This window comes from Lepidochelys kempii, chromosome 5 (genome assembly GCF_965140265.1).
Source record: "Lepidochelys kempii isolate rLepKem1 chromosome 5, rLepKem1.hap2, whole genome shotgun sequence".
Lineage (NCBI taxonomy): Eukaryota > Metazoa > Chordata > Testudines > Cheloniidae > Lepidochelys > Lepidochelys kempii.
The window spans coordinates 84,289,275-84,316,643 of record NC_133260.1 but is presented as its reverse complement, the minus strand read 5'-3'; the positions used below and the strand labels follow the sequence as shown (position 1 = coordinate 84,316,643).

At 40.5% G+C, this 27,369-nt stretch overlaps 1 protein-coding gene across 2 annotated transcripts in view; it reads right to left on the bottom strand.

Annotated features, from left to right (window-relative positions):
- Nucleotides 1–15,391: 15,391 nt before the first annotated feature.
- The window catches only part of ROR2 (receptor tyrosine kinase like orphan receptor 2), a 241,100-nt gene continuing 229,122 nt past the window's right edge, over nucleotides 15,392–27,369 (bottom strand). For both annotated transcript variants that reach the window (XM_073344892.1, XM_073344893.1), the window contains exons 6-9: nucleotides 23,171–23,485; nucleotides 21,670–21,915; nucleotides 19,599–19,801; nucleotides 15,392–18,434 (exon numbers count right to left, since the gene is read on the bottom strand). In XM_073344892.1, the coding sequence (XP_073200993.1) occupies nucleotides 16,992–18,434; nucleotides 19,599–19,801; nucleotides 21,670–21,915; nucleotides 23,171–23,485 (2,207 nt within the window). In that variant the 3' untranslated portion in view covers nucleotides 15,392–16,991. The remainder of the gene's footprint in view (nucleotides 18,435–19,598; nucleotides 19,802–21,669; nucleotides 21,916–23,170; nucleotides 23,486–27,369) is intronic.

The window sequence follows — 27,369 nt, the reverse complement described above, 5'->3', positions numbered from 1 at the left end:
GCTCCCCCACATGCTTCAGGCTGTCTACCTCTGCCTTCCTTCAGGCTCCCACTTCTCCCGCCTTCCAGGGCTTCCCCCTCTATTTACCCCCTCAGCTCTAGCACCAATTGTTAATTGATCTTCCAATTAGTCCCAGTTAAACTATATTGGTGGGAATTTGAGTGACAGGGTGCTGAGTCAACTCCTGCCTCAGCATACCCTATTACATTCACCTTGCCAGGACTACTTCCAAGTCCTCCTTCTGCCCTTCCCAATGCAGTTCATTATTAGGATTTTAATCTCTGCTACTGGACAGAGTTTCACTTGTACTGTTTCTGCTGTTGTGAGCAGACTTCATTGGCCCTCCCAAGTGACCAGAACATTCTCTCACACTGGCCCAACAACTATTTAAATATTTTTGTAAAATAAGTGAAACAGCTTCAGTAGGAAAGACAGCAGTTCCTCAGAGCCCCTTGCACAGTGGTCCAGGCACTCATCTGGAAGATGGGACACCTGTGTTCAAGTCCCTGCTCTGAGCCAGGCAGGTGAGTGCTCTAAACACTAGGCTATGGGGTAAAGGGGGGCACCACCACCCTCTTGTTTTTTGTGAGAAAGAGCTGACCTGGCTTAAGCAGGTAACTCCACACCAGCTGTGAATGCTAAGTAGAGGGAAACACCTCCTTCCAGCCCAGAGTTTGGTGCCTGACTTCCTCTAAAAGACAGGGCTTAAGCCACCCCACTCTTTTCAACGTTTCCTACTGGCTAGTTTAGGTGGCTCCTTGCTCAGAGTGCTGGCTCTCATAAATCCCATTCCTAGCCGACTAGCTCTCCCCGTGCAATGTATAAGGAGCCCGTATGCCTAAGTCAGGGCCAATGATTCCAATGGCTGGCCGGGCACCTAAAGATAGCTTATGCAATACTGAGTTTAAGTCCCTTCTGTGGATCTAACCCTGACTGACTTCACTAGAGGACTGAGACAGCCAGTTCCAATGTAGGATACCAGTAAGATCCTTTGGACCATATTTGTAAATCATTGCTTCTTGTTTATCCCAAACCTTTAGCAACTCTGGAACCTGTATACAAGCACTGAGTGCCTCAGGCTCCTTGTTTTGTGTAAGTACCTGTGACACTAGATCAAATAACACTAACTCTATGGTTGGTTGCTTTCAAAATACCCCACTGACAAAACAAAGTTTTACTCCCACCTGTTATTGTCGCTCTGTCCACGTGGCTCAGGATCAAACACTGGTACATCATCTGAAAGGAGTAGTGAGACCTTTTTCAGGGCACTTTGGTGTAACCACAAATTCTTTTAACAAAAACATAGCCAATCTCATCAAATATGTGATCAGTTTTAGACTATATATATATTCAACAATTTCCAGAACCAGGAAGTTATAAATCTTTGAAAAATATAATGTTTCACTCACAATTAAATTTATAACTGTATTTTCAAAATAAATGTATTAACTGCTGTTTATTAAAAGCAGACCCTTGCTAATATATGCATGCTAGTTTCCATGCACAAACCAAGAGATTAGATTTTCCTGCTAGGTTATTTTGGCAAAGATCATGCTCATGGGCATAATCAAGTTAATGAAAGCCATGACAGAAAACACAGTATGTTCTATGAATATATATGGTATCCACAGAACAAATTAAGGTGTTAGTATGGCACATTACCATGTAAAATAAACGTTTGGAAGTGCTTTCTGGAGAAAGGAAATGTAACATTTGGGTTATATTAATGGCACATATGCTGGAAACAATTTTAAGAAACCAGAATTCTACACCATATTTTAATAGTACAATGATTACAACATAGTGAGAACTTATCTTACAGAACAAAAATGGTTGTTCATGATGGCCTTGATCCAAAGCCCATTGAAGTCTATGGGAATCTTTTCATTGACTTCAGAGGGCTTTGGTTCATTCCCTATAAGAACATTTGTCATTATAAGATGCATCTTTTTACTTCAGACCATTTTTCAGAAGTAAAGTGCCCTTTGTCAATTCAATGGTGTCTATGTATCTGGGTGCTTACACATCATAGTAGTAACTAAAGTACCTCACAGCCAACTTAAACTGTAAGCATCCGGAGGCAGGGATTGACTTCGTTATGTGCTTATACAGTGCTTAGCACGATGGGGTCTATAACTGGGATTAGTAGGTGCTATATATAAAAATGATTAATGAATTTACCCCATGATACCCGTGTAAGTTAGGGAAAAAAACATAAGTGACTGCCCAGAGCCACACAAGATGACTGTGGCTATGTTGTGAGTTGAAAGCAGCACCCAAGTCCCAATCCAGTCCCTTGTATAATGTATTTTATTTTTTTGATGGGAATTATGTGCATGTTAGGAAAAGTCTAGACATCCCCAAGACTACCATGGGGGAATAAGGAGTTAAAAAGACAATCTCAATTTTGTGCATAGTTTTGTCCATGCAGACACTTAAATGGACAGTTTGAACATTCACTTATGCGTGCAACTGAGAGAATTTACCCGGACCAAATCATCACTTGGGAGGAGAACTATTGCCTTCACATGCAATTATCAGAGTAGGTGCAGGGGGATCCCATTACATCTCTTGTACAGAGCAGACTCTCTGGCTGACATGGAGCTATCAATACAGGAACTGTAGATATTGTTTTCATTAGGACACATGACCCAGCTGTCATGCTGTCACCCAGGAAAGAGTGTGCCTGAGAGGCCTGCGATGCTTCTACAAAAATGTATCCACAAAAATGTTGCTATTCATATTAGCATTGTTACAGATTCCAGCATAGTATTGGATTCGACATGTGACAATTCATGGTTCACATTACACATTTGATCTTGGAGTTATAAAACGAAAACATTCCTAAGATTTGAAGAAAAGGAAGCATTCATGTTTTACAAGGTTTACATGTAGAGGCCATAACAAGATTAGAGATGAGCTCGAACTGCAAAATAAGGATCTGGGTTTCAGATAGACACCTTAAGGTTGTTTGGATGTGGGTAGGATCCATCAATAAACCACAAAATGAAAGACATTTCTTTTGTGCTTTCTTTTATGTTGGTGCGTGTTTTTCAGTATTCTAAGTATATATTTGAAATAGAAAGAGTCTTGTAGGTTGTCTCTAGTGAACACTATTCCAAGTTTCAGAGTAACAGCCGTGTTAGTCTGTATTCGCAAAAAGAAAAGGAGTACTTGTGGCACCTTAGAGACTAACCAATTTATTTGAGCATGAGCTTTCGTGAGCTACAGTGTAGAAAATACATTAATGAAAATACATTTCCCAAGTGTAGAAAATACATTAATGAATGCTGTTCTTTACTCCCTGACACATTTTTCAAAGGAGAACGTCAGGAATAGGTTCTAGGATGGGGAAATGGAGGAAAGATAGAATGCAAGTTACCTGCTCCACAAGAAGAAATGAACTTGTAGTCCCAAGTATTACACAGTTAACCGTTAGGAGTCTAAATTATTCCACCATTACTTTATACAGAAATAATCATTCACTATGGTGGGACTTAAGCAAGGCAAGCAGAGATACATGAAGGAGAGGCATACCCTGGCTGGGGAAATGAGGTATATTGTGGGAACAGCCACAATGTGAGAAGCCTATAGTCAAATCTATTTTATAAGCCTTTTCTCTATCCTTTTCAGGTAGCATCTCAAATACATATTTAATTAAAATTTGATATGACAATAATGGAGTAGTAAACAGACAATATCAGATTCATAACTATGTCTTTCATAGGATTAACAGTTTTGTAAGATATATCTTTACCATAATTGTAAAATCTCAAAATATGTTTGAGAATAACCAGCCCCTATTTAATGTAAGTCACATTAAATCTAAATTAAATTCACATATGACACTGAAAGTCTTACCATTTTTAAGGCCCCAGAGACTACCTCAGCTTAGTCAGCTGCTGCTCTAGTCTGCAATCAAGTTTCTTAGATACACTCCATAAATTAGTAAAACGGTTTGTGATTCTGAAAGGAATTCATTTAATTTGTTAATGATGGTGCATGTTGAGTTCACACAAAGTGGTAAGTAACAGGGTTTAAAATTCCTACAATTTTACAAATCCAGTTTCATTCCAATAAACTCCCAACAAACAGCCAGGAGAGATTTTGGCAGCTGTTATTTCTTGAAAATTAATTTTGATTTAGGACAGTCAATAGTTCCAGTCTTATAAAGTACTTCAAATCTACTTCCCTGGACTATTTTAGAAGTAATTATTTTCAAATTTAATTTGAAATTAGACTTTGAGGCAGAATGTCTAACTGAGCAAATATATCTTTCAGCCACAAAAACACAGTATGCAGTAACCAAAGCACATTTATATAATCAAATCCTCTGGTGATTAATGCTTATTTGGTGCACAGATACAAACATTTGATTTCATTAAAAGGAGGTGGTAAATTCAGTCCTTAAGTCTTTCCAAATTATTCTGTATTTAGAGTTAACAAAAAACCCAGTGAGCAGATGTATTATTTCCCATTTTAGTCTCAGGTGTTAAGGAGGACAGTTAAACCATCAGGTCCGCTGTATTTGAGATAAAGTAAAGTTCCTCTTTCAGATCAATGGAAATGAGAAGTAACTATATCTGACCACGAGTTCCTTTAATATTGTATTATTTTAAAATCTGACTCTCCTGGAGATTTATAACCTGTGAACCCCATACAAGTTCCACTTCCTGCCATAACCTCAGTTATATTACTTCCCTCTGCTTGTGCAATGTGCCACTGCTCTGCTAAGATTTAAAGCTATGTTTTCAGTGTGTTCCATTTAAAGAAAGTGACTTCGTACTTCTTCTTCTCTACTTAATGTTTTGCATTTCCCCTGTTCTACCTCACAAGCATATCTTGTATTAGGACAAAAAGTTAAAGTTAAGTTGCTTGTGTATTGAAGAAATGACATGGGGGCCGGAGGGGAAGCATGAGGGAGGTACTAACATACATAGAATCATCTACAAGGATTTACTCCCTAATAAAACAAAGAATATAAAATAGTCTACACCAGTTGCGGCACATACTAGGTGAATGAGAGTCACAATTACTTAGGCCTAGAGTTTGACACGTGCTTATAAAGATAGGCACAAGAAAGGGCTTTCAACGGGAGTTATTAGATTGTAAACTCTTTAGGGCAGAGACCATATCTTTTTATGCTTTTGCAGCACCTAGCACAACGGGAGCCTTATTAGAGCATTTTCGTGCTACTGTAATAGAAATATTATATACAAATAATAATTGGATGCTTTGGATGTTAAAAGATTGGATGTTTTTTGGGGGGAAGCTCTTTGATCTGTGTTACACAGGAGATCAGATGAGATGATCACAATGGTCACTTCTGGCCTTGGAATCTATGAATCTCCTTGTGTCTCACATGAAAGGGCCTTCAGAATTGCAGTGTCTGCACTATGAGTTGCACAGGAATTGCTTCCTCAGTGTACCCCAAAGTTGGTTGGGGCCATAGTCCACCCCCTCCCACTCAGCACTAGCCCACATAGGGGCAATATGCTTTACCCCATGACTGCATGAAGGGTGATCTAGAAGAAATTATGTCTCCTTGTGCCAGAATCCCCGCTGGAGCTTATTGTGAAGTGGTGTAGCTGTTCCCAAAGGGCACCTAAATCATTAAAGTAAATAAAAGTTTGCTTACTACTGCTAGCAGAAACTCTTTGGTTTCAGACTTGCAAAATGTCTCACCTCACATTCATGCCTAGAATCAGACCAGGTGCCCCCTTGCTTGTTCACATAAGACATCACTCTGGAGTTGTCAGTGAGTAGCTGGACAATCCTGCCCTGAATGTGAGGCAGGAACTACTGAGATATTGTGTGCAACTTGAGTATGTTTATGTGAAGCTCCAGCCTCGTTGGCAGTCCACAAACCCTGAGCCTGAAGGGTGCCCAGATGTACCCTGCCAGTCCTACCCCATGGCTGAGACAGCCCTTATCAGAATCATGGGTGGGGACTTGGGGAGAGAAGAGAACTCCCTAAATGTCTTGGCTCTTCCATCAGTTCAGCAAGGACAATATCCTGTCTGGGATGCATACCAGCCTATCTAGATGGGGAAACTGAGGATGACAGACTGCCTTGAACCATGCCCCCAGTGCCCTGAGGTGCAGCCTGACATAACAGATCAAATATGTATATGCGGCCATGTGACTTAAAACATGAGGCAAATGCTGACAGTGGTTTGAGGATGGCCTTCAGGGGGGTGCAAGGAGATCCCACTGAATTTGAAACCTGGAAAGAAGCAGGAATGCTCCGGCACATATTGAATCCAAAATGACATCAATGAATTCTATTCTTTGCAGAGTGATCTCAACTTCTCTTTGCTTATTTTCAGGCCCAGGATGTTGAACAGTCATGTTGTTTGATGGACTGTGGCCTGTACCAGGTGCGGAAGGACCCCAGACTAACTAGTTGTTCAGGTAAGGACACACGTGGAGATCTTTTTTGCAGAGGTATGTAGCCACTAGTGTCATGCACTTGGTAAAAACCCTCGGTGCCAATGACAGGCCAAATATCAGGATGGTGAATTGGTAATGATCTTCTCCTACAACAAATCTCAGGAATTTCCTGTGGGCAGAATGAATTGCCACATGGAAGTATACATCCTTTAAGGTTGGGGAAGCACACCAGTCTCCTGCATCTAAGGAAGGGATCATCATAGCCAGAGACACCATATGGAACTTTATCTTCTTGATGCGGTTCTGAATGTCTAGGATGGGTTGGAGACCTCCTCTGGCCTTGGGTTTTTGAAAATCCAGGAAATAAAATCCCCTTTCCCAATGAAGAGAGGACACCTCTTTTGTGGCTCCTAAAGAATGTAGAGCCTAAACTTCTTGTCTTAGCACAGACTTATGAAAGGGGCACATAATGAGGGCTGTGGAGGGGAGTTGAAGTGGGGGTGGGGAGCAGAAAAGGAAGTGCAGAGTATATCCGACCTGCTTAGCACCCATTTGTCTGAAATGGAGGACGGTCATGAATTTAGGAAATGGGATAGCTTGTCCTGGAAAGGTGGGGAGGGCCCAGTGAGATCCAGATCAGGTAGTATGCTGTCATCATCATAAGAGTTAAAATTGCTGCTTGGAGATGCCTTGAAGAAGAGACAGAGGAAATAGAAAGCATTGTCTTTCTGCTCTGGAACCTTTGCCTTTTCTTAGATTTTGGTCAGCTGGATGAAAGGGGTAGGCTATCGTCTAGTCTGGTATTGAGGACAATATTTTGTCCTCTTCATGGCAGGAGCATAGAGGCCCAAGCACTTCAGAACAGCTAGACTTCTTTAGGGTATGCAAAGCTTAATCCATTTTGGATGAAAACAAGGCACATCCTTCTAAGGGGAGGTCCTCAAATTGTGTGTTGCACTCCACAGGAATTCCAGAGGACTGTGACCAGGTGGAATGGCACATCATTATTGTCATCACCATGACCCTGGCTACAGAGTCTGCCCTATCTAGGGAAGCCTGTTGGGCTGATTGAGAAATAAGGTGGCCCTCAGCAATGAGTTATTTGAACTGCTCACTGAGGATGTTGGAATGATACTGGGCTCCAGTCATGTCTGGTCCAAGCATCCCAATCCATGGCAGAACTCTTTACCAAGCCACGGTGATAAGAGTGGGAGCTCTCGACTCTCTGTACTGTGACACTTGAGAGCCTACTTCAGAGTAACCTGAAAAAGGTGATGTGATACTGGAGGAGTCCTCTGTGACTGATATCTATAGGGGCAGGAACAGAGCTGGAGAGAGCACAGATGGCTTTCTAGTAGCTGGTGATGTGTGGCATGGAAGATTTGGAACTGAACCAGAGGAGGTGGGAGGAGGTGGTACTGAGCCCAAAGCCGGTGACCCCAGAGAGAAACATCCTGGTACCAAAGATCTCTGTAGCTGCACAGGTCTTCGGCCTGAAGCAATAGCAGTACTTACAGGCATAACAAGTCCCTGGTCGCAGCGTAAACCTCTGGCTTAGTTGGTATGGAACAGGTTGCTGACCTACAGGGATCACATAGATGACTGCTTAGTTGCCACCAAAGTAGCTGGTCTCAACAGTCTCTGAGAGGGCAGCAGCGTTGACAGCTCTGGTCACTGTAAATAAGCCAGTAGAGGGGAGCAGTGAGCTGAAGCGCACATGCTACCATTGGTACTGGAATGCCTTTCTGTGGAACAGTCCCGCACTCTGGACTTCAAACAGACAGATTCCAACATCTGGTTATGCTTTTGCGGCTAAGTCTGGGGCCTCATAGAAGACAGTCATGGAAATGGGGATCTCCTGCAGCCTCTTTCTGCAGGCAGAACTGGAAGAGCACTTCAGGAAGGAGTCCTGAAAGAGTTTCCCTTGGACGACTCAGGGTGCTCTGGTGCCAGTCTAAGTTATATTGGAAGCGCTCATCCCTCAGGTTCTTCATTCTGCTCTTAAAGCTGTGACAAACGGAGCACCTGTCTCTAACATCACCCTCACCCCAGCACTTAAACAGCAGGAATGAGGGTCACTAACAGGCATAGATGTTTTGTAGTCCGCATAAGGTTTGAAACCTGGGGACCTTGGCATAGGGCACCTGGTACAGGGTGGGATCTGAACATCTGATGGAGTGGAAAATCAGACTCAAAACTAAATTTCAAAATGAAAAGGAGGAAATAAGAGGAAAAAACCTAAAATTCAAGAACCAAGAGGTTTACTTTGTTCATAGAAAACACAAACACTTCAACCACCGATGACTTTGCCTGTGTGACCAGAAAATAAAAAATTCTGCCCGTGTAAACTTGAAAAAAGTCAGAACTTGATTAGATAAACTTTACTTCCAGGTATAATGTTAGTGCTATTGAGCTGTCTCAGGGGCATTGCTAATGAACTATATAATGTTACTCTTGGGTAAGTATCTGAAAGTCTGAACCCAAATCTTCTGAGACTAAGTGATCCCTGTGAGAAGTCTTCTCACAACAAACCTCAGCTCACTCGCCTCACATCCCACACTGCCAAAGAGGGCTTCAGTGGAAGAATCCTTCCCATATGGAATTAAATTCAATTGTTCCTTTCTGTACTGAGAAGCAGAGCTCAAAATCAGATCACTAGTGAGATTGGGAGTGACGGCTACACTGAAGCAAATTTTCCTTAGCGTATTAGAACTACAATGTGCCCAACAGGGGCGGCCCTAGACCAGCTGTCAGCAAATGGCGCCCTAGGTGAACCATGCAATCAGCGCCCCCCACCCCCAAACCCCAGGGGCAGATCTAGGCTGAGGTTTTTGGTAAACTGGGAAATATTTTGCCCCTTTTTTTCCTTTTAATGTTTTTTAAGCGTGTTTTTTTTTTTAAACAGAGGCTTAATTTTTCAGTTTGTCCATCTGTCTGTCCAATCAATGTTTCTGAGATCAGATAAAATAGAGACATGAAATTTTCAGAATAGATTTGTACACGACAGCTAGATGATATTTCAGGCTAATTTCAAATAAAAATGCATTAAAAATGTTAATTATAATTTTTATTTTTACAAATCCAAAAACATCCATTACACTATCCTGCTTCAGCTGCCATTACCACCACATCCAATATAGAAAGAAATAAGAAAACTCTTAAATGAACTTTAACCTGTACTTACAAAACATTGAATAAAAAATACTCTGTGCTCTTAAAACATGACTTTCCTTGCTTTAAGTTTAAAAAATTCAGTCACTAGTTCTTTTAGATCCAGTTTTCCAACTATTTCATGCTCTATTGACATAGCGGCAAGTCCAACAAGTCTCTTGCATCGCTGTTGAATGCAAATATATTTTTATCAATTTTAACTTTGAGAAGCTACGTTCCCCACTAGCTGTAGAAACTGGCAAAGTGAAAAGAATGCGTAGAGCTATAAAAATGTTTGGAAAACTGTCTGTGAGTTTATTTTCACAAACAAACTTCAACACTTCTTCAGGAGTGGAATGTTTCTTAAGTTGTCTTGAAAAAGCCTGAAGCTCGCTACACAAATCTGTAGCATCAATGCCTTTTGAATTTTCATGAGTCAATGCCGACACCAGTTTTATACAAAATTCTCTCATCTGTTTTGCTGTTTTCTTTTGCAAGCTGTAGATCTCATATAGAAAGCCAAATACTGACTCTAGTTGCTGCATCTGTTGAAATCTTTCATCAACCGAGTGAATAGCAGTGTCAAGGACTGCAAAGTAGAAATTAACTTTGAACCTTTGTTTTGGGTTCTGAATGGGTGTGTCTCATCCTTCATAAGAAAACTGCTGTTTCTTTTGCCAAATGCAAACTGGCTCTGGTTCAAATTCTGTCGGAAAGTCTATTCAGCAAGCTTTAAATAATCTACCAGAGTTCTTTCGAACCCTTCATCACTTCTGAATTCCTCCAGAATATTTTTAGTTTGCTGCAGTTTTTGAATAGCAGAATGTACATTCAAGTTATTTTCCTGAAGCTGCTTACTAGTGAGGTTAATCTTGAAAAAGATATTATACCACAAAATGAGTGAAGTCACAAATTTGAACTTGGAAAGGCCATTTGCAAGAGCTTCTGCATCTGAATGTCCCATATTGCCAGATAATCCAGTAAACGTAGTATCATCAGAAATTTCAATTAGGGCATCATAAATGTTTCCAAGTTCATAGCGAAGAGGCTTCAAAGCATCAATGTGACTCTCCCATCTTGTCTGACTAAGTGGTTTCACAGTTAGAGAATTCACATGGCGAGTCAGAATCTCCCAACAGCATGTTGAGCTTGAGAAAAACATATAAACACATTGCACCAGGTCAAAGAAACTGCTTGCCTCCAAACATCCGGCAGCATCACAGACAATCAAATTCAGAGAATGTGCACTGCAAGGAACGAAAAGGCCCTAGGATGGATTTCCATCATTCTCCTTTGCACACTATTGTCTTTACCCTTCATATTACTCCCATTATCATAGCCGTGGCCACATGAGCTTTCAATAGATAATGACATTGTTTCAAGCTCTTGTAGAATAGTTTCAGTCATAAATGCTCCAGTCGTGTCCTTCAGTGGTATGAAACCCCCCAAAATGTCCCTCTATAAGCACTTCAACATTATCTTCATCTGCAGACTTTTCCATATCCACAAAACGAATGATTATCATTTGTTCAACTTGACTCACATCTGGTGTACAGTCCAGTATTATTGAAAAGTATTTTGCAGAATGGGCAGATTCTACAATTCTCTTTTTAATGGTATTTGCTAGGATTTGAATCAGTTCATTTTGCATATTTTTTCCTAAGTAATAAACCTGTGTTTCATGATCAGTTATTTTAAGTAGATGCTCCTTCATGACTAGATCAAACAAAGCTAGGTATTCCACAAATTTTTTAAAGTTTCCATTAGCTGGAGTGTATAATTTTTCATTTCTACCATGGCCGCAGAATGCTAAATTTTGCCCATCGAGAACTCTCACTAAAGCAATCAGATGCTCTAATATTTATTGCCAGTATTCTTTTTCCTTGATCACAAGTACATTTTCTTCATCGATAGTTTTTCCTTTTTTCAATTCTAATTCAAGTTTTCCAATTTTGACAACAGTCCAAATGTTCTGTACTTCTTTCATGTGAAGAGAGAATTGAAGATATGCTTTTCCAGTCCTTCGAACCATTTTCAGTAATTGATGTACCAATTGCTTGATTTTCTAAACAACTTGCAGCAAAAGCAAAACACAGAGTCCTTCGACACTGAATTTGTAATCAGTTTCAATGAATTTCTTCCCCATTAATGAGTTTCCTCTTGTAATGCTGAGCAGAGAATTTTCTTTTATTTCCATCCTTAGGGAAGGGAAATTCATGAACTTGTTCGGGTCCATGTTCCACGAGAATTTGCCACACACTGCATCACATCTGAGCCATGGATCTGTGTCCCCATACTGTAACTTCCTCATCCTTTCTTCCTTCTACTTCAATTTCTGCATGGGTCTCTGAAGGTGAATACATTTTCTCCACTTCCATATCAGTCTGATGCTGTGAGCTGCCTTCATCTAGAAGTAACTTTCCATCATCTTGAGTTTCCAAGTTGCTTTTTTGTGGATGTGAGCTACCCTCATCTCGAAGTAATATACCTTCATCTTGATGTTCCAAACTGCTTCCATGCGAGTGTGAGCTAACCTCCTCTCCAAGTAAAATTCCTTCATCTGGATGCTGTGAACTGCTCCCATCTTTATTTGGATTAAAGCAAAGATATTACAGGAAGGATCCCGGCTGTTTTGCTTGGTCCTTTTCCTTCTCAGCTCATTGATGATACTCAGCTCCTGAGGGTTTTCTTTTTCCTCTTTGTGCCATGGGGCATTTGAATATTTTTATGTACTGTGCTCCTGACTGCAAGCATTATAGTGTTAAGGATAGTTGGCGATTTAAACCACATTGCAGCCATCCCAACATGTCTTTTCACTTCTTAAAGGTTCAGTGATTAGTAACATACTCTAACGTACTTATTAAAACAGTTACTTACAGCTTTTACACGGAAACAAAATGACCTTTTTTGATGTTATAACCTGACATTGGCTGTTTGGAAAGTAATCCCCTTCCTCACGGTTACCCGCTTGGAGTGTGATGCCATCGCTTTTGTAGTCTATTCAGCGTTAATGCTGTAAGTTTTCTTTTATGGACCTTATTTATTACATTTGAACCAGTTATAACAAAGAAAGTTCATAATTATATATTCTGATAATAAAGCTAAGGTTTAATAATGCTTAAAGATACTCACATTTTGGATTTATAATGCTGAGAGACGTTATTCTTTATTCTTTGGCACCAAGAAACAATTTTCCACAGTACTTGTTCATTTCTTAACCATCTACCTGCGACGTGTGTTAAAATGACCGTTTGACATCTATCAACTCGTGATATCTCCGCTCTACATGAATTTCCAGCTATGCGACCTTGATGTATATTCGAGTTAGGTGTCACTAGCATTGCAGCTCTTGCCGCTGGTGGATGTTTCTCATTGTGGCTGAGTTATTGCTTATCAAAACTGTGAAGTGGGTCATCTTGACCCTACGTTGCAAATTGAAAAAAAAATCACTAAAATACTATTTATATTTGCAGTAAATAAAAGATGACATATTAATAAATTCTCAGAAATATAGAGAAATGAATTACAATTCATATTCTCTCCGTACATGCACAGGAATTGAAATAACATCGTAGTTATTTATTTGTATTTTTCTCCATCTTTTTCTTTTTTGTTTTTTTTATTTTTCCCCCTCAAAATTGGTGCCCCATTTAACTTGGCACCCTAGGCGACCGCCTAGTTCACCTACATGGACGGGCCTCCCCTGACGCCCAACCCTGGCAGATCCAGGAAGCTCAGTACACATGTTCTTATGGAGGGGTGTGCATGTGATCACTTAGACTTGTGGGTCAGGCTTTATGTCAATTATTAGTGTCAAATATTAAACAGTGTGATTTAAGTGATGCCTAAAGAATGAAACTTCCTCTCAAAGCTCAGAAAAATAGGATACATCTGTATTTATAAATTTGTGTTATTTATGAAATTGTATCTCTGCTTTCAAATTAGTTTTTCCCCACATAAGTAAGAGCCTACAATGCTCTTGGAGTGGTATGGCAGAGTGACTTTTGAGGGACTGTTTTAAATCCACATGAACTGAGGCACTGAATTCATTGGCTGGGAAAGTCTTACCTCTTACAGATGTATCAAAGTCATAGAAGGGCTGCAAGGGACCTTGAGAGATTATCATGTCCAGCCCCCTATGCTGAGGCAGGACCCAAGTAAACCTCAACCATCCCTGACAGGTGTTTGTCTAACCTGTTCTTAAAAACTTCCAATGACAGGGATTCCACAAGCTCCCTTGGAAGCCTATTCCAGAGTTTAACTACCCTTATAGTTAGAAAGCTTTTCCTAATATCTAACCTAAATCTACCTTGCTGCAGATTACACATTACTTCTTGTCCACTGGAGACGGGACATGGAGAACAACTGATCACAGTCCTCTTTATAACAGCTCTTAACATAGTTGAAGACTTGTCAGTTTCCCTTCCATCTTCTTTTTTCAAGACTAAACATGCCCAGTTTTTTTAACCTTTCTTCATAACTCAGGTTTTCTAGACCTATCATCATTTTTTTGGTCTCCTCTGCACTCTCCCCAATTTGTCCACATCTTTCCTCAAGACTGGCATCTGTAACTGGACACAGTACTACAGCTGAGGCCTCACCAGTGCCAAGTAAAGCCAGACAATGACCTCCCATGTCTTACATACTACACTCCTCGTACTACACTAGAGTGATATTAGCTTTTTGCAACTGCATCACATTGTTGTTGTATTCAATTTGTGACCCACTATAGCCCCCAGATCTTTTTCAGCAGTACTACCACTTAGCCAGTTACTTCCATTTTGTAGTTGTGCTTTTGATTTTCCTTCCTAAGTGCAGTACTTTGCACTTGTCTTTATTGAATTTTATCATGGTGATTTCAGACCAATGCTCCAATTTGTCAAGGTAATTTTGAACTCTAATTGTATTCTCCAAAGTGCATGGAACCCTTTCCTGCTTGGTGTTATCTGCAAATTTTATAAGCATGCTCTCCATTCCACTACCCAAGTTAATAATAAAAATATTGAATATTACGGGATCCAAAACTGACCTTAGAAACAGTTTTTCAACAAGTGGAGGACCCCCACTTTATAGTATCTTCATCTAGACCACATTTCCCTGGTTTGTTTATGATTATCATGGTTTCTCAAAAGCCCACGGGTATATTTTGTACTGCCGCCTTTCTTCTGCTCTGTAGTAAAAGCAACTAAAATAGCTGGAAAAACTAGAAGCAACATCCCACCACTATGTAACGTGAACTTTGATTTTATATGCATCCTTTAGTTCAGAGCAGCATTTTGCAATTCAGATAATTGAAGTATTTATATTTTTCCATGTCTCACCTGATTTTACAATGTTTAGAATACTCAAAGGCCTGGCAATTAGCAGAGCACAAATGGGATAAATGGGGAAACAAATGCCTAAAGAGTTCCCTTACACTTCCCCTCTTCCACCATCAGTTGGGTTGAGAGATGATTTAGGCTTCACATAAGGAGAAAACAAATCATAAAATGCTTGATTTTTTTTCTGATTGCATTGATACGCTAAATTTATGAGCGGTGAGGATGCAGATTAGGAGGGTTTATAAAACCAAAAATTGTGAAGATGTTGGATTGTATTAACTGTAGTAAACTTTAGGATGTATTGTTCAGAACTGGTTCCATTGTGCATCAGTAATTAATATTTGATTTCTCTTACTGGAGAATTTTGGACATCACTTGACCAGCCTTGCCTCTAATTCTTTGTCAGTAAATAAAAAAGTAAGCAAAAGAGAAGATGACAAGCGGAATATGCTGTTACATATCAAAGCCAAAATAATTAAAAAAAAGACAAAAGTAGTAATTCCAAAATATTTATAATGTTTTATTAATAGCATCCAAAGCCGCCTTACATGAACAAAAAGCAGTAGAGCTTTTTCATTGTTTTCCTACCAGTGCATTTCCAAGTCCAGGTGAAAAGCTAGAAACCAGTAAAGCAGTGACTTAGGCTGTAGGTTACAATGATGCACACCTTGTAAGTAGATCCAAATTGAGTATAGTAGTAGTTCAAAAAAAGCTGTAACCATGAGGAACTTTGGCCATTTCCACTTCTACAGTGTACTTCATTTCACAAAGTGTTGTAACAAAAATAACTTCTGTAGGAGCTGTAAAGATAACTTAATCCAACGTTTTGCATCACTTTATTGGATATGCTGTGTTGGATTTACAATTTATGACTATACTGCGTGTAGGCTATTACAATACTACAGTGCGTGTGTGTATTACAGAAACAGTCATGAAATGTATAGACCTGCTTATATATTTTACAAAATGAACCAAAAAAATACAATAAAACTGCATCCCAAGTGGATAATGTAAACGATTAAATTATAAAGCCTTTTCTTCAAAGTTCAAAATACTTAAATGAAAAAGGTATATAAAATGTAATAAAACATAAATTACATTTAAAGATCTGTACATGATTCATCTTGCAAGAAGCACAAAAACAGCATTCTGTACAATACTGCTTATTTTGGTCTTCTAAAATTCAAAAATCCATTTTCACTAAAAAGGCAAGAAACTAACAAGGTTTTACATGCAATCTAGCACTATCCTCACTAAAATCAGGTGAGTTCATAACCCTGCAAAAAACTTTTAAAATGTAGAAATATGTATCTTAAGCCCTTTTCTGTACTTGACAACCAACCTGCAACAGAAGTTGGATTGTTAAGTTAGTGCACAGCCTCCAATGTGTCTGCTTTTGGTTAACAATGTATTAAGGCTACTTGCTGCTAAAAATATGCAGCAGTGAAGGAACTCATTCACAGAGGAAATCAACTGATCTCATTGGAAGTTTCTGCCATAGTCCCTGGGAGTAATGTAAGAAAGACATTCTCTCTTTTCTCACGTTATGTCCCATTTCCCTAATTTTCTGCCTATTGTAATACAAACATGGAACGATATTCTTAACTTGTTTTTTTCAGATTTAAAAAATAAACATACAATCTCTTGTCCATTATATCAAAGAGATAAATACTATATGCTAAGCTGTCCATCACATCCAGGGCACTTCTTCACACTCAGAGCAATCCTGCGTGCTACTGTAGTTTGATTCCTTTTTCTGTTATTGACTTAAGAATAATTCACTAAAATTACAATCACAGATCATGATATACATGATGTGCAATGCTACTCCGCAATATGTTGCACAGCAACAGTACATTATAGTAAAGCAGCCTCTCTCAAGAACGGTAGTCAAAAAAATTAGAAACAGCAATTCTATACCATCATGTTTGTTGCCATCAGATTTTTGCAATGATCAATAAACTTGGTATATCATTACTGCTGAATTTTATTTGATTTTATTTTTAAGTTTGGTCAGTTGTGGCTAAAAAGTCAGATCAAAATGAATGATCTTAAGTCAAAGGGACTACAGTCTCCAGCTGCACTGAAGTGATGTGAAACTTTCTCTTAGAAGTGAGTCCAATTTTATTAGGCTTCGGATTGAATCTCCGCTTCATCCATCTGAAGAGTGTCATTATCCCCTAGTAATTCTGTTTCTGGTACAGAACCCTCCGCCTCCTCCTCTTCCTGGACAGGTTTTTGGGCTACATCTTCTGCTCCATTATGTGTATCATCTGTACCCTCTGAGAGCAGAGCAGCCCTGTCAGCCACAGATGCATTGGAGGGTGCTGTTGTTACATAGCCTGTGCTGGTAGAACCACTCCCACTGTGATGGGAGCCTGGTTTTGGAATCATCTGTGGAGGGATTTGCTGTGGAGCCATTTGCATTGGGATTTGGACAGGGTAAAAATTTGGCAAGTAGGCGCCATACGCTGGCATCGGTTGATAACCATTGACAGGAATGTAGAGCTGAGGCGGTGGGACCATTGGTCTGATCTGCCCTTTCATTTGTATGAACTGTGGTTGAGGGAAAGCTTGAGTTTTCTGCTTTGGTCCAACGTACCTGGCATTGCTGATATTACTAACAGGGCTTGTGCTGAGAGAACTTGTTTGTGTGGTGTTGCTTGCCCCAGAGGTTTGTGCTGAGCTGTTGTAATTAGAAATGTTTCCCCACGTTCTTAGTCTATTGTGAATATCTTTAAATCTTGGTCTTCTGTTGGGGAATTCATTCCAACATTCCAACATCAAAGTGTATATCCATGTGGGGCAGTCGTCTGGACATGGCAAAACCTGTCGATTCCTTATCATTTCAATGACATCCTGGTTAGAATAACCACAGTAAGGCTGTAGGCCATAGCTGAAAACTTCCCACAGCACAACTCCATAGGACCAAATATCTGAATCAACAGAAAATTTGCCGTACATGATAGCCTCAGGGGACATCCATCGGATAGGAAGAAGGGAATTTCCCATGAGTTTAAAGTAATCAGCAGAGTAAACTTCCCTGAAAAGGCCTAAATCAGATATTTTCACATTAAGCTTATCAAATACCAATATATTTCTGGTGGCTAAGTCCTTGTGAACGATATGATGACTTGAGAGGTATTCCATTCCCGCAGCTACCTGAGTCACAATGTGAAAAAAATCTGCTGGTTCCAGAGCTGATTTTACTGTCTTGTCATCATCGGTGCTGCCAACATCAGAATGGGGAGATCTCATAACTAAAAACTCATGGAGATCACTGTGGGAACAATAACTAAAAATCATGCTGATGGGCTGTTCTTTTGTCACAATTCCCAGCAAGCAGACAATATTTGGGTGCTGTAAACGTGATCTCATCATTGCTTCATGTTTGAATTCTTCCCGAAGAGCCAATTCTGCTTTGTCTTTGAGTGTTTTGATGGCAATAGCTTGTGTCTGTTCACCAGGCGTTGTACCAAACAGATGCCCCTTGTAGACTTTTCCAAACCTCTCTTCCCCTAGCTCTTCCATAAACCTCACAGTAGACAGATTGATCTCTTTAAGTTTAGTCTGGAAAAAAAATCAAGGTAATTCATAGTATTTTGTAACACTACAATTCTCTATTAAAGACAAAACTAATGGTTACATGCTACCACAGGATGACGGTTTTGTCAAAGTTTATTTTCCATTTATATCATTGTTGTATGTTCAACTAGATCTTCATTTTACTCATAACCCTGAAATGGATGATACTATTATCAGAAGTCCAAATTTAATTCTGTTGGAAGGTGAGCATGATTATTTCAATTGATAAATACAAAAGAGCACCATATTTCTGCAAGTTGAAAAGATTATCAATTCTGGGTAAAATTGGCAGCTTTAGAAACAAGGGAGTACTTGTTTAACCATAGGGCAATCAGACCTGGTGTATACTGCCCATACAGCTCTGCCATTAAACCTCATTCCTTAATGGATTCACAAAATTAATACACAGTTTGGTTCAACTGGAATGTCCATTCTTTCAGCTGACAGTTTCCTGAACAGGTGTTGCCAACTGTACCAAATTGTGTATTGTCTTTTTGAACTAACATTTAGTAAATACTAGGATAAAAAAAATCTACTTTAGATCTGAACTGAATTCTAACATGGAGACCTTTTAATTAGCCAGAAAATCATTCATATTCTGGAAGTTAAAAAATAGACGTTTATCAAAAATTTAAAAAGTCATTTTGATTGTACTGTCTTCTGAGGTACCCAGGCTTAGAAGAATATTGTACATAGACTCTTCCATATCCTCTTTCCCCGGTCCAATGAGGACTTCAGCATATTGGAAACCAAAGTAGAGTAATTTGGAAGGAAAACTGTTGCATGTACTGCTGAAAACAAGCAAAACTACAGGCCATTACTGGGGCAAAATTAAGAATGAATCATAGATATCAAGATTTCTAGTCACTTAAGTAAGAAGACAAAGCAAAGAATGACTAGGAGTGCCAGTTACACACACAGATACAAACTACACAGAAATAATTTTGTATTGAAAGCTGTATTGACTGTGGATTTGGGTGCTCAATTTTGGGAGATACCACAAAGGGCCTGATTTTCATAAGTTGGGTGCTTTGTAAACACTCTGAAAATCAGGCCTTTTACAGATGCCTCAATTTGGCCAAAATGTAAGGCATTCAAAACCACGACATTTTTCACAATCTTGTCCTTTAAAAAGTCTGCAAAAAATACCTGTTTGTGCTGATTAATAAGTGGCATTTCCATGTCCTGGCTAGGAGATGCCATCAACTGGCGACGTTGGGGTGTAGCAGCAGATGCCTTTTGTTTGTTTCTACACACGCAGACCAAGAAGAAAAGGCAGGCAATAACCAAAGGGATGGCTATGCTAGGAACCAGAATGTAGAGGATCCCCATTTTGCTGTTGTCACGTGGACCTGTTGGGATTTAAATATTTATTGTTTTCAGGTGATGTTGTTTTTTTAAAGTATTCAAAAGCAAAGTAAATTTAAAAAAAACTCGTGTGAATATTGAGACTAATCTTTAAACAAAAGAAGCAAATCACATGATTTTAAAACAGAAGTTACATTCTAAGTACAGGCTTTTAATTCCATCAGCCACAAACTAATTTTCCGTCAAATATTCCTGAGAATAAATGTTGAATGGACATGGCAACTAGTGGGTTCAAGGATACGCAATGAAAGCATTGGATCCATTTAATTTATAGTGTTTCAGATGTAAAATAAACTATTATTGAACTTTCCCAGTACAGAAACTGCAGAATACAGACTGTTGTGGAATTGCATTAACTTGCTTACTGGATGAAGTACAGTGATTAGTCTTCATCATTATACATGTAGGTATGCACGCATGGGCGATCTCAATGTGATAAACTGCAGAGCATATGACAAACAGTCCTTATCATCCAACTTTATCCCTTTCATGAGCACTTTGCCCATTACTTTAACTCTGCCAACACTACTGTGTTGGCCCACAAAATGTGAAATCTCTCCCCACCTCCAAATTATTTAGATACCATTGAACTTTTTGGTATCAAGGTAGTCTTATTTCTCAGGCAGACACGGATAAAAAATAGTGTCAATATAAGGATCTCTAAAGCATTTCTAAAATATTTTTCTGTAAAATGTGTGGCATATACAGAGTACAGGACAGCATGGTATGGTACAAAAGGTTTTATTGGCACTCATGTGGGATGCCTTATGAAATTTGTGACTATGCCATTTGTGAGTGCTTCCCTCCCAAAGTCATATGAATAAAATCTTCATAACATATCATCATGTAATATAGATTTTTTCTTTTTAAGTCAAATCAAGTAATGAAGTGAGGTAAACCAGAAATTTTACATTTTACAGTTTTAATTTTAAGTACTGCCTGTCTGTAATTAAGCAACGTTTGTGAGGCCTATACTTCACACTTATCGCAGCAGGGATCGTGCCTTTTTCCTTGTTCTGCACAGTACTGAGTTCACCTTTGGCACTCAAACTACCAGTAATGTCTCTAGAATGAATTCTATGCTAATGCATTGAAGCTAAAGGGCTGTAATAAAGTGTCACTATAGGGCAGGACTCCGTTGGGTTAACTAGGATGGCTTCTTGCTAATACTAATGTAAAACTGATTCATGAGCATTTTCACTACTAGGTATTTAGTCTAGAAGATTTATTTTAAAATCATGATCTGCATGGTGCCTTTGATTCTATGCTTTTGATTTTGTTTCCTATAACCAAGTATAATGCTTTATCTCCCTCTACAGGATGTGTGAATTATCATCTCCTTTTTCCAATGCCAAAGCTGGGTAAAGGCGACTTTTGTTGGTTTCTTGGCTTAGTACATAGATTGCCATCCACCTCAAGGCCAGACTGAGAATCTATGTTCTCCAAACTAAGATGCCTTAGATAGAAACAGTAAGATAATGCTGAATAGCGTTACATAAAACCAAATTATTTCTTAACCTATATTCAGAGCAACACCAACTATATTAACCAAATCAGAAACTAAACTGTATACGGAAATACGATATATCAAATGTATGTAATATCGTTAATTATTGTCTCTGTTTTTTGCTCCAGAAATACCATAAATAGGCAGTACAGAGTTCCAGGCAACAAACTTTGGTCTGAAAACAACATTACAAACGTGTAACAAGAAACAATGGTGCCACACTACAACCAATGAAAACATTAGAATTGTAAATTTCTCAATGAGTGATACTCTAACAATTAGCAATATTTAAAACCATAAAAGCTTTAGGACAGTAGTAAAGGGGAAATAAAAGAGAATACATACTACAAGACGGTACTTCACACAGTTCCATGCGTACGTTTTTATTCTGTGTAAAACACCAGGGACCATCCATCTGACTTCCAGGATTTCGGCAATATGCATGTCCACCTCCTAGCTCTGGAAACTGTGTGCTTGTCAGATCATGGTTATGAGGATGCTGGGAATTCCAATGCTGACAATTGTGGCCTGATTTGGTGACACTAATGGTCCCTCTATAATCAGCTCCAGAGCCATTGTAACACTGGTGATCTGTAACAAGGGATTTCACATAAAATTAAAATAAACGAAGAGAACACTTTATTACTGCTGTTCTCACATGTAGAACTTCACCCATTAGAGGGAGTGCCATGAATCCTAAGAAGCATGGGAAATTATGCTTGCTATTAGCCCCTGGAGCCAGATTTGATTGGCTGACTCCTTCCCTTGCTTGGTTATTCTCTTTCCCCTGATCCCAGTTGCTTTTGTTTTCTCCATTCCCTCCGGCTGGTATCTTTTCCAACTCCCTGGCTGATTTTTAATCCCTCTTCCCCCACAAACACACCTCTTTGGCTGATTCTGCTTCTCAGCTACCTGGAACTAATCAGCTCCTAAGTACCTCTGCATTGCAACTCAAATGGTTACATTTCATCCTAATTGACCCCGACCAGCTCTACAAAACTGCCCCTGCTGCTCAACTCTGCTGATTGCTAGAAGAGGAGGAGGTACTGAAAGGATGGGAATTCAGAGTAAGCTTAGCAGACTATGAATCTTGTCAGCTATCTACGTATAGTCATGTTAGTCTAATGTAGCTGAGCACGTGGGTATGGCGATCAGTTATAGGGGAATGGAGTAGGTAGAGAAAAATAGCAGCATATAATAACAATGAATCTAACCCTTGGATGCTAATAAAACACCCACAGATGCATGCATCCAGTATAGCAAGGAGAATTACAGTCCCAGCTTGATTTGCAGGATTAATAGTCCATATTAAAAGAACAAAAGTTAATTATCCTAAAATGTATAGTTTCTTAACAGCCATTTCAAGTGAAGCTTTTGTGACCTACTTAAAGATTATTGAAATTCAAACAAAACCTACACATAGATGGATACGGAGTCTCAGCCAAGAGGCCAAGGACTGAACAGGACAGGTGAGTGAACTGCACTCTTACTACACAGGGATCCTACAGAACAGAGTTGTGATACACTGACAGTGGCGTGGGGAAGCTTTCACTTGTTTCTGGTGTACTTCTTGTGTGGATACAGGCCTTTATCTTCCAGAGTTGTTAATTCAGCAGCTTTCATGATCACTCAATTCCTCTAAGCGTCCCATCTAGCTCTATATTTCGCAACAGTGCAGATTATGATCAGTATTATGCATTATGAAAGACAATCAGATCTCCTTATGAAAACATTCAGTATGACAATAAGTTTATGTAGCTAGAGTCACTGTAGACCATCTCATTTTATAATCTTGTCAGTGACAAGAGAAATAAAAAAGCTCAAAGCTTAAAACATTAAACCTTACATCTGTTGAGCCGTTCTACAGGGATCCCAATTCTTATGCAGTTGGCAGCCTCCAGAGTGTCAGGCAGTGGCAGGTCCTCACACTTGGGCAGTTGTAGTTGCATCAGGATGAGGGGATTGGACCTAGCAATGTTATATTCCTGCCTACAGAGGTCATTCTCCAGAACTTCACATTCATCCCGACACAGCTCCCTTGGCTTGGGGGTCCGAGAGCGCTCATCACACAGTGGAAACACAAAGTGGCAGAATGATGGAATGGCAAACTGCGAACACTGATCAGATAAATGGGTAGAAGTGCCAATCATGGTAAATGCGGCTGGAAATAAGCAAAAATTACTGGATGAGCACTAGTACATAATAAACTAAACAAAACAAATAAAATAGTTTTTACGTTAACACAGCACCCTGTGTCTTGAAGGATCTCAAAGCCTATCTTTCTGCAGTATCAATAAGGTGGAGTGTGGAAGCTAGGCCGACAAATAATTCACAGAATAGTGGAAAGGAAATATTGGCTAGACTTAATGGGGCAAACCCAAATGCTGTTGTATCTTTAACGTCCATGCAGAGTGCACAGGACCTCAGTTTCGATGGTGTGATTCAAGAAACCCTTATAGAGTAAACTGTATGGTGCTTAATTTATTTGTCTTAGAAGGACTGAGCCAACCCTGTCAGGACTTCAATCTGTAGTGTCAAGGTTTCTAGTTAGGTCAAACCTGAGTTTAGATCACTAGGCCTCATGCTTTCTCCAGACATTTTCATTAATAAGCCACGCAATCTTTATTTTCAAACCTTGCCAGACAAAAGGAAGGACTCTATTAACATTTTGATGATATTTTACAATGAGAAGCCCGATAGCAGGTGCTGAGATAAAATGCATATTGATAATCCCAAAGCCCCAGTCCGATTAAGACAAGTGTCACAACTCACTAAGGACTTGATCCTCCCCATAGGCACTGAACGCCTACATACTGCCATTTATCTGGGAGTTTTCTTTAACGTTTTAAAGAAGAGATAAATAATGATGTGCATCATGTATCCGAGGGATGAATCAAGCCCTAAATATAGTAATATTCCCACACAAAAAAAATTAACTTTGAGTTAGGATTGTTAGACCACTTATTCCACCAACGCAAACCATAAAAAGCAAGGAAATAAGCTGTTAAATCATTCAATGCCCCGTCTATGATCCACTCATTAGGTCCTCTCCTCAGCTTCACTACCATACTTCCACCAATTATGCCAACATATCTCTTCCTGAACAGGCAGAATGTAAGGCAGTGGGTCACGGCAGCTCTGGTCAGCACTGCTGACTGGGCCGTTAAAAGTCCCATCAGTGGTGCTACCCGGCTAAGGCAGGCTAGTCCCTACCTGTCCTGGCTCCGTGCTGTGCCCTGGAAGCGGCCAGCAGCAGGTACAGTTCCTAGGTTGGGGGCCTCAGGGCTCCAAGTGCTGTCCCCTCCCCGAGCACTGGCTCCGCACTCCCATTGGCCAGGAACCAGCCAATGGGAGCTGGGGGGAGGAGGGAACAGTGCCTGTGGGCGAGAGCCGCATGCCTCCGCCTAGGAGCTGAACCTGCTGCTGGCCGCTTCCGGGGCGCAGCAGGGTCCGCAGTGCCAGGAAGCCTCCCTTAGCATTCCTGCTGTGCCGCTAACCGGGAGCCACCTAAGGTAAGCTCACACCGCAGTCCCCTGCCCCAGCCCTGAGGCCCCCCCAAACCCAGAGCCCCCTCCTGTACCCCAAACCCCTCATTCCTGGCCCCACTCCAGAGCCCTGGCCCCCTCCCGCATTCCATCCCCCTGCCGGAGCCACTTCCCACACCCCAAACCCCTCAACCCCAGCTCCACTGGGTCACGGGCATCAACAATTTTCTTCAACTGGGTCGCCAGGAAAAAAAAGTTTGAAAACCACTGATCTATCCCCTGCACATCCCTGATAATTCCTCATCTCCCCAAAGACCCACTCAACCCTTCATGTTTCTCAATCTGCCTACTCCCCCAAAGTCTCCCTAGAAGCCATCCTCATATCCCCTAGCCTCTAGATTGCTTCCCTTATTCACCAGGTATACTTATCTAATTCTTCTTTGAACTCAGTTATACTTTTGGCCTTCACAACATCCGCTGGAAACGAGTTCCACAGCTTGACTTATGCATTGTGTGAAGTACTTCCTTACGTTTATTTTCAACCAGCTGCCTATTAATGTCATCGGGCCATCCCCAGTTCTTGTGTTATGTGAAGAGGTAAATAATACGTCCCTATTCACTTTCTGCACACCATTCATAACTTTATAGACTATTACCATACATACTCGATCATAAGCCGACCCCCCCCCCAAGATGGATAAGTAAAAATGGAAAATTTTTATGACCCATTCATAAAATGACCGTATAATTCAGTGGTCAGCAAACTTTGGCTCCTGGGCCATCAGGATAAGCTGCTGGTGGGTCGAGATAGTTTGTTTACCTCAAGCATCCACAGACACGGAGGTAAGCTTAATTAAACAAAGTGTCCCAGCGCGCCAGCTGCTTACCCTGACGAGCCAGGTCAGAGACTGGTGGGGAAATTTTTTGTGGGGGGAGTAATCCCTGTGGCCACCCCCCACATGACCCCACCCCTAGCCTGGGACCCCCACACTCTCCCCATCTCATCCCTTCCCACCTTATCTGGGGAGGATGTCTCTGGCCTGACCGGAGCTGCTCCAGCGGGCCAGACCGGGCGGCGTGGCCACAGCGCGTTCCAGCGGGCTGGGCCGGGCGGCGCGGCCACAGCCTGCTCTGGTGGGAGGGGCCGAGTGGCCTGGCTGCAGCCCACCAGCCCTAGAGCTGCAGCTGCTTCGGAGGCTGCGGGGGAGAGCAGCATGGCCAGAAGCGGAGAGACTCAGGCCCCGCCTCTTCCCTTCTGGCTCTGCTGGCTCTCTTTGCATCCTCTGTTGTGGGGAGGGGCTGTGTCCCATCTCTTCCTCTTTATACCCATTCATAAGCCAACTCCCTTCTCTGGTGCTTCCCTTTTTTACTAAAAAAATTCGGCTTATGAATGAGGATATATGGTATATCCCCCCGTTAGTCGTCTCTCTTTTCTACGATGAGCAGCCCCAGTCTTTTCAATCTCACCTCAAAAAGAAGCTGGCCCAAACCCCAAATCATTTCTGTTGCCCTTCTCTGTACTTTCTCCAATTCTAATATATCTTTTTGAAATGATGGGCAACCAGAACTGCATGCAGTATTCAAGGTGCGGGCATACCATTGTGACGTTATGATATTTTCTATCTGATTATCTATCCTTTTCCTAATGGTTCCTAACATTGTTAACTTTTTTGGCTGTTGCTGCATATTGAGCGGCTGTTTGCAGAAAATTATCTAAGACGACTCCAAGACCTCTTTCTTGAGTGGTAACAGCTAATTTAGACCCCCATAATTTTGTATGTATAATTGGCATTATGTTTTCCAATGTGCATTACTTTGCATTTATCAACACTGAATTTTCATCAGCCATTTTTTTGCCCAGTCACCCAGTTTAGTGAGACCGCATTGTGACTCATCACAGTCAGCTTCGGACTTAACTATTTGGAGTAATTTTGTATGATCAGCAAATTTTGCCACCTCACTGTTTACACTCTTTTCCAGATAATTTATGAAAATATGTTGAACAGCACTGGTCCCAGTACAGATCCCTGGTGGGCCACCCCTCTCCATTGTGAAACTGACCGTTTATTCCTACTCTTTGTTACCTATCTTTTAACTATTTAGTGATCCAGTAGAGGTCTTTCCCTCTTATCCCATGACTGCCTACTTTGCTTAAGAGACTTTGGTTAGGGATCTTGTCAAAGGCTTTCTGAAAGTTCAAGTGCACGGTATCGACTGGAACACCCTTGTCCACATACTTGCAGACCCCCACGCCAAAGAATTCGAATAGATTGGTGAGGCATAATTTTCCTTTACAAAAGCTCTTCCCCAACATATTGTGTTTCTATATATGTCTGATAATTCTGTTCTTTACTATAGTTGCACCCAATTTGCCTGGTACTGAAGTTAGGCTTACCAGCCTGTAACTGCCAGGATTGCCTCTGGGGGCTTTTTAAAAACTAGGTGTTACCTTAGCTACCTTCCAGTCATCTGGTACAGAGGGTGATTTACTGTGACAGAGAGCTGAGGGCTAGCTCTTGAGACAGCACTCTGGTCAGTGTTAGTACTAATTACTAGGGCT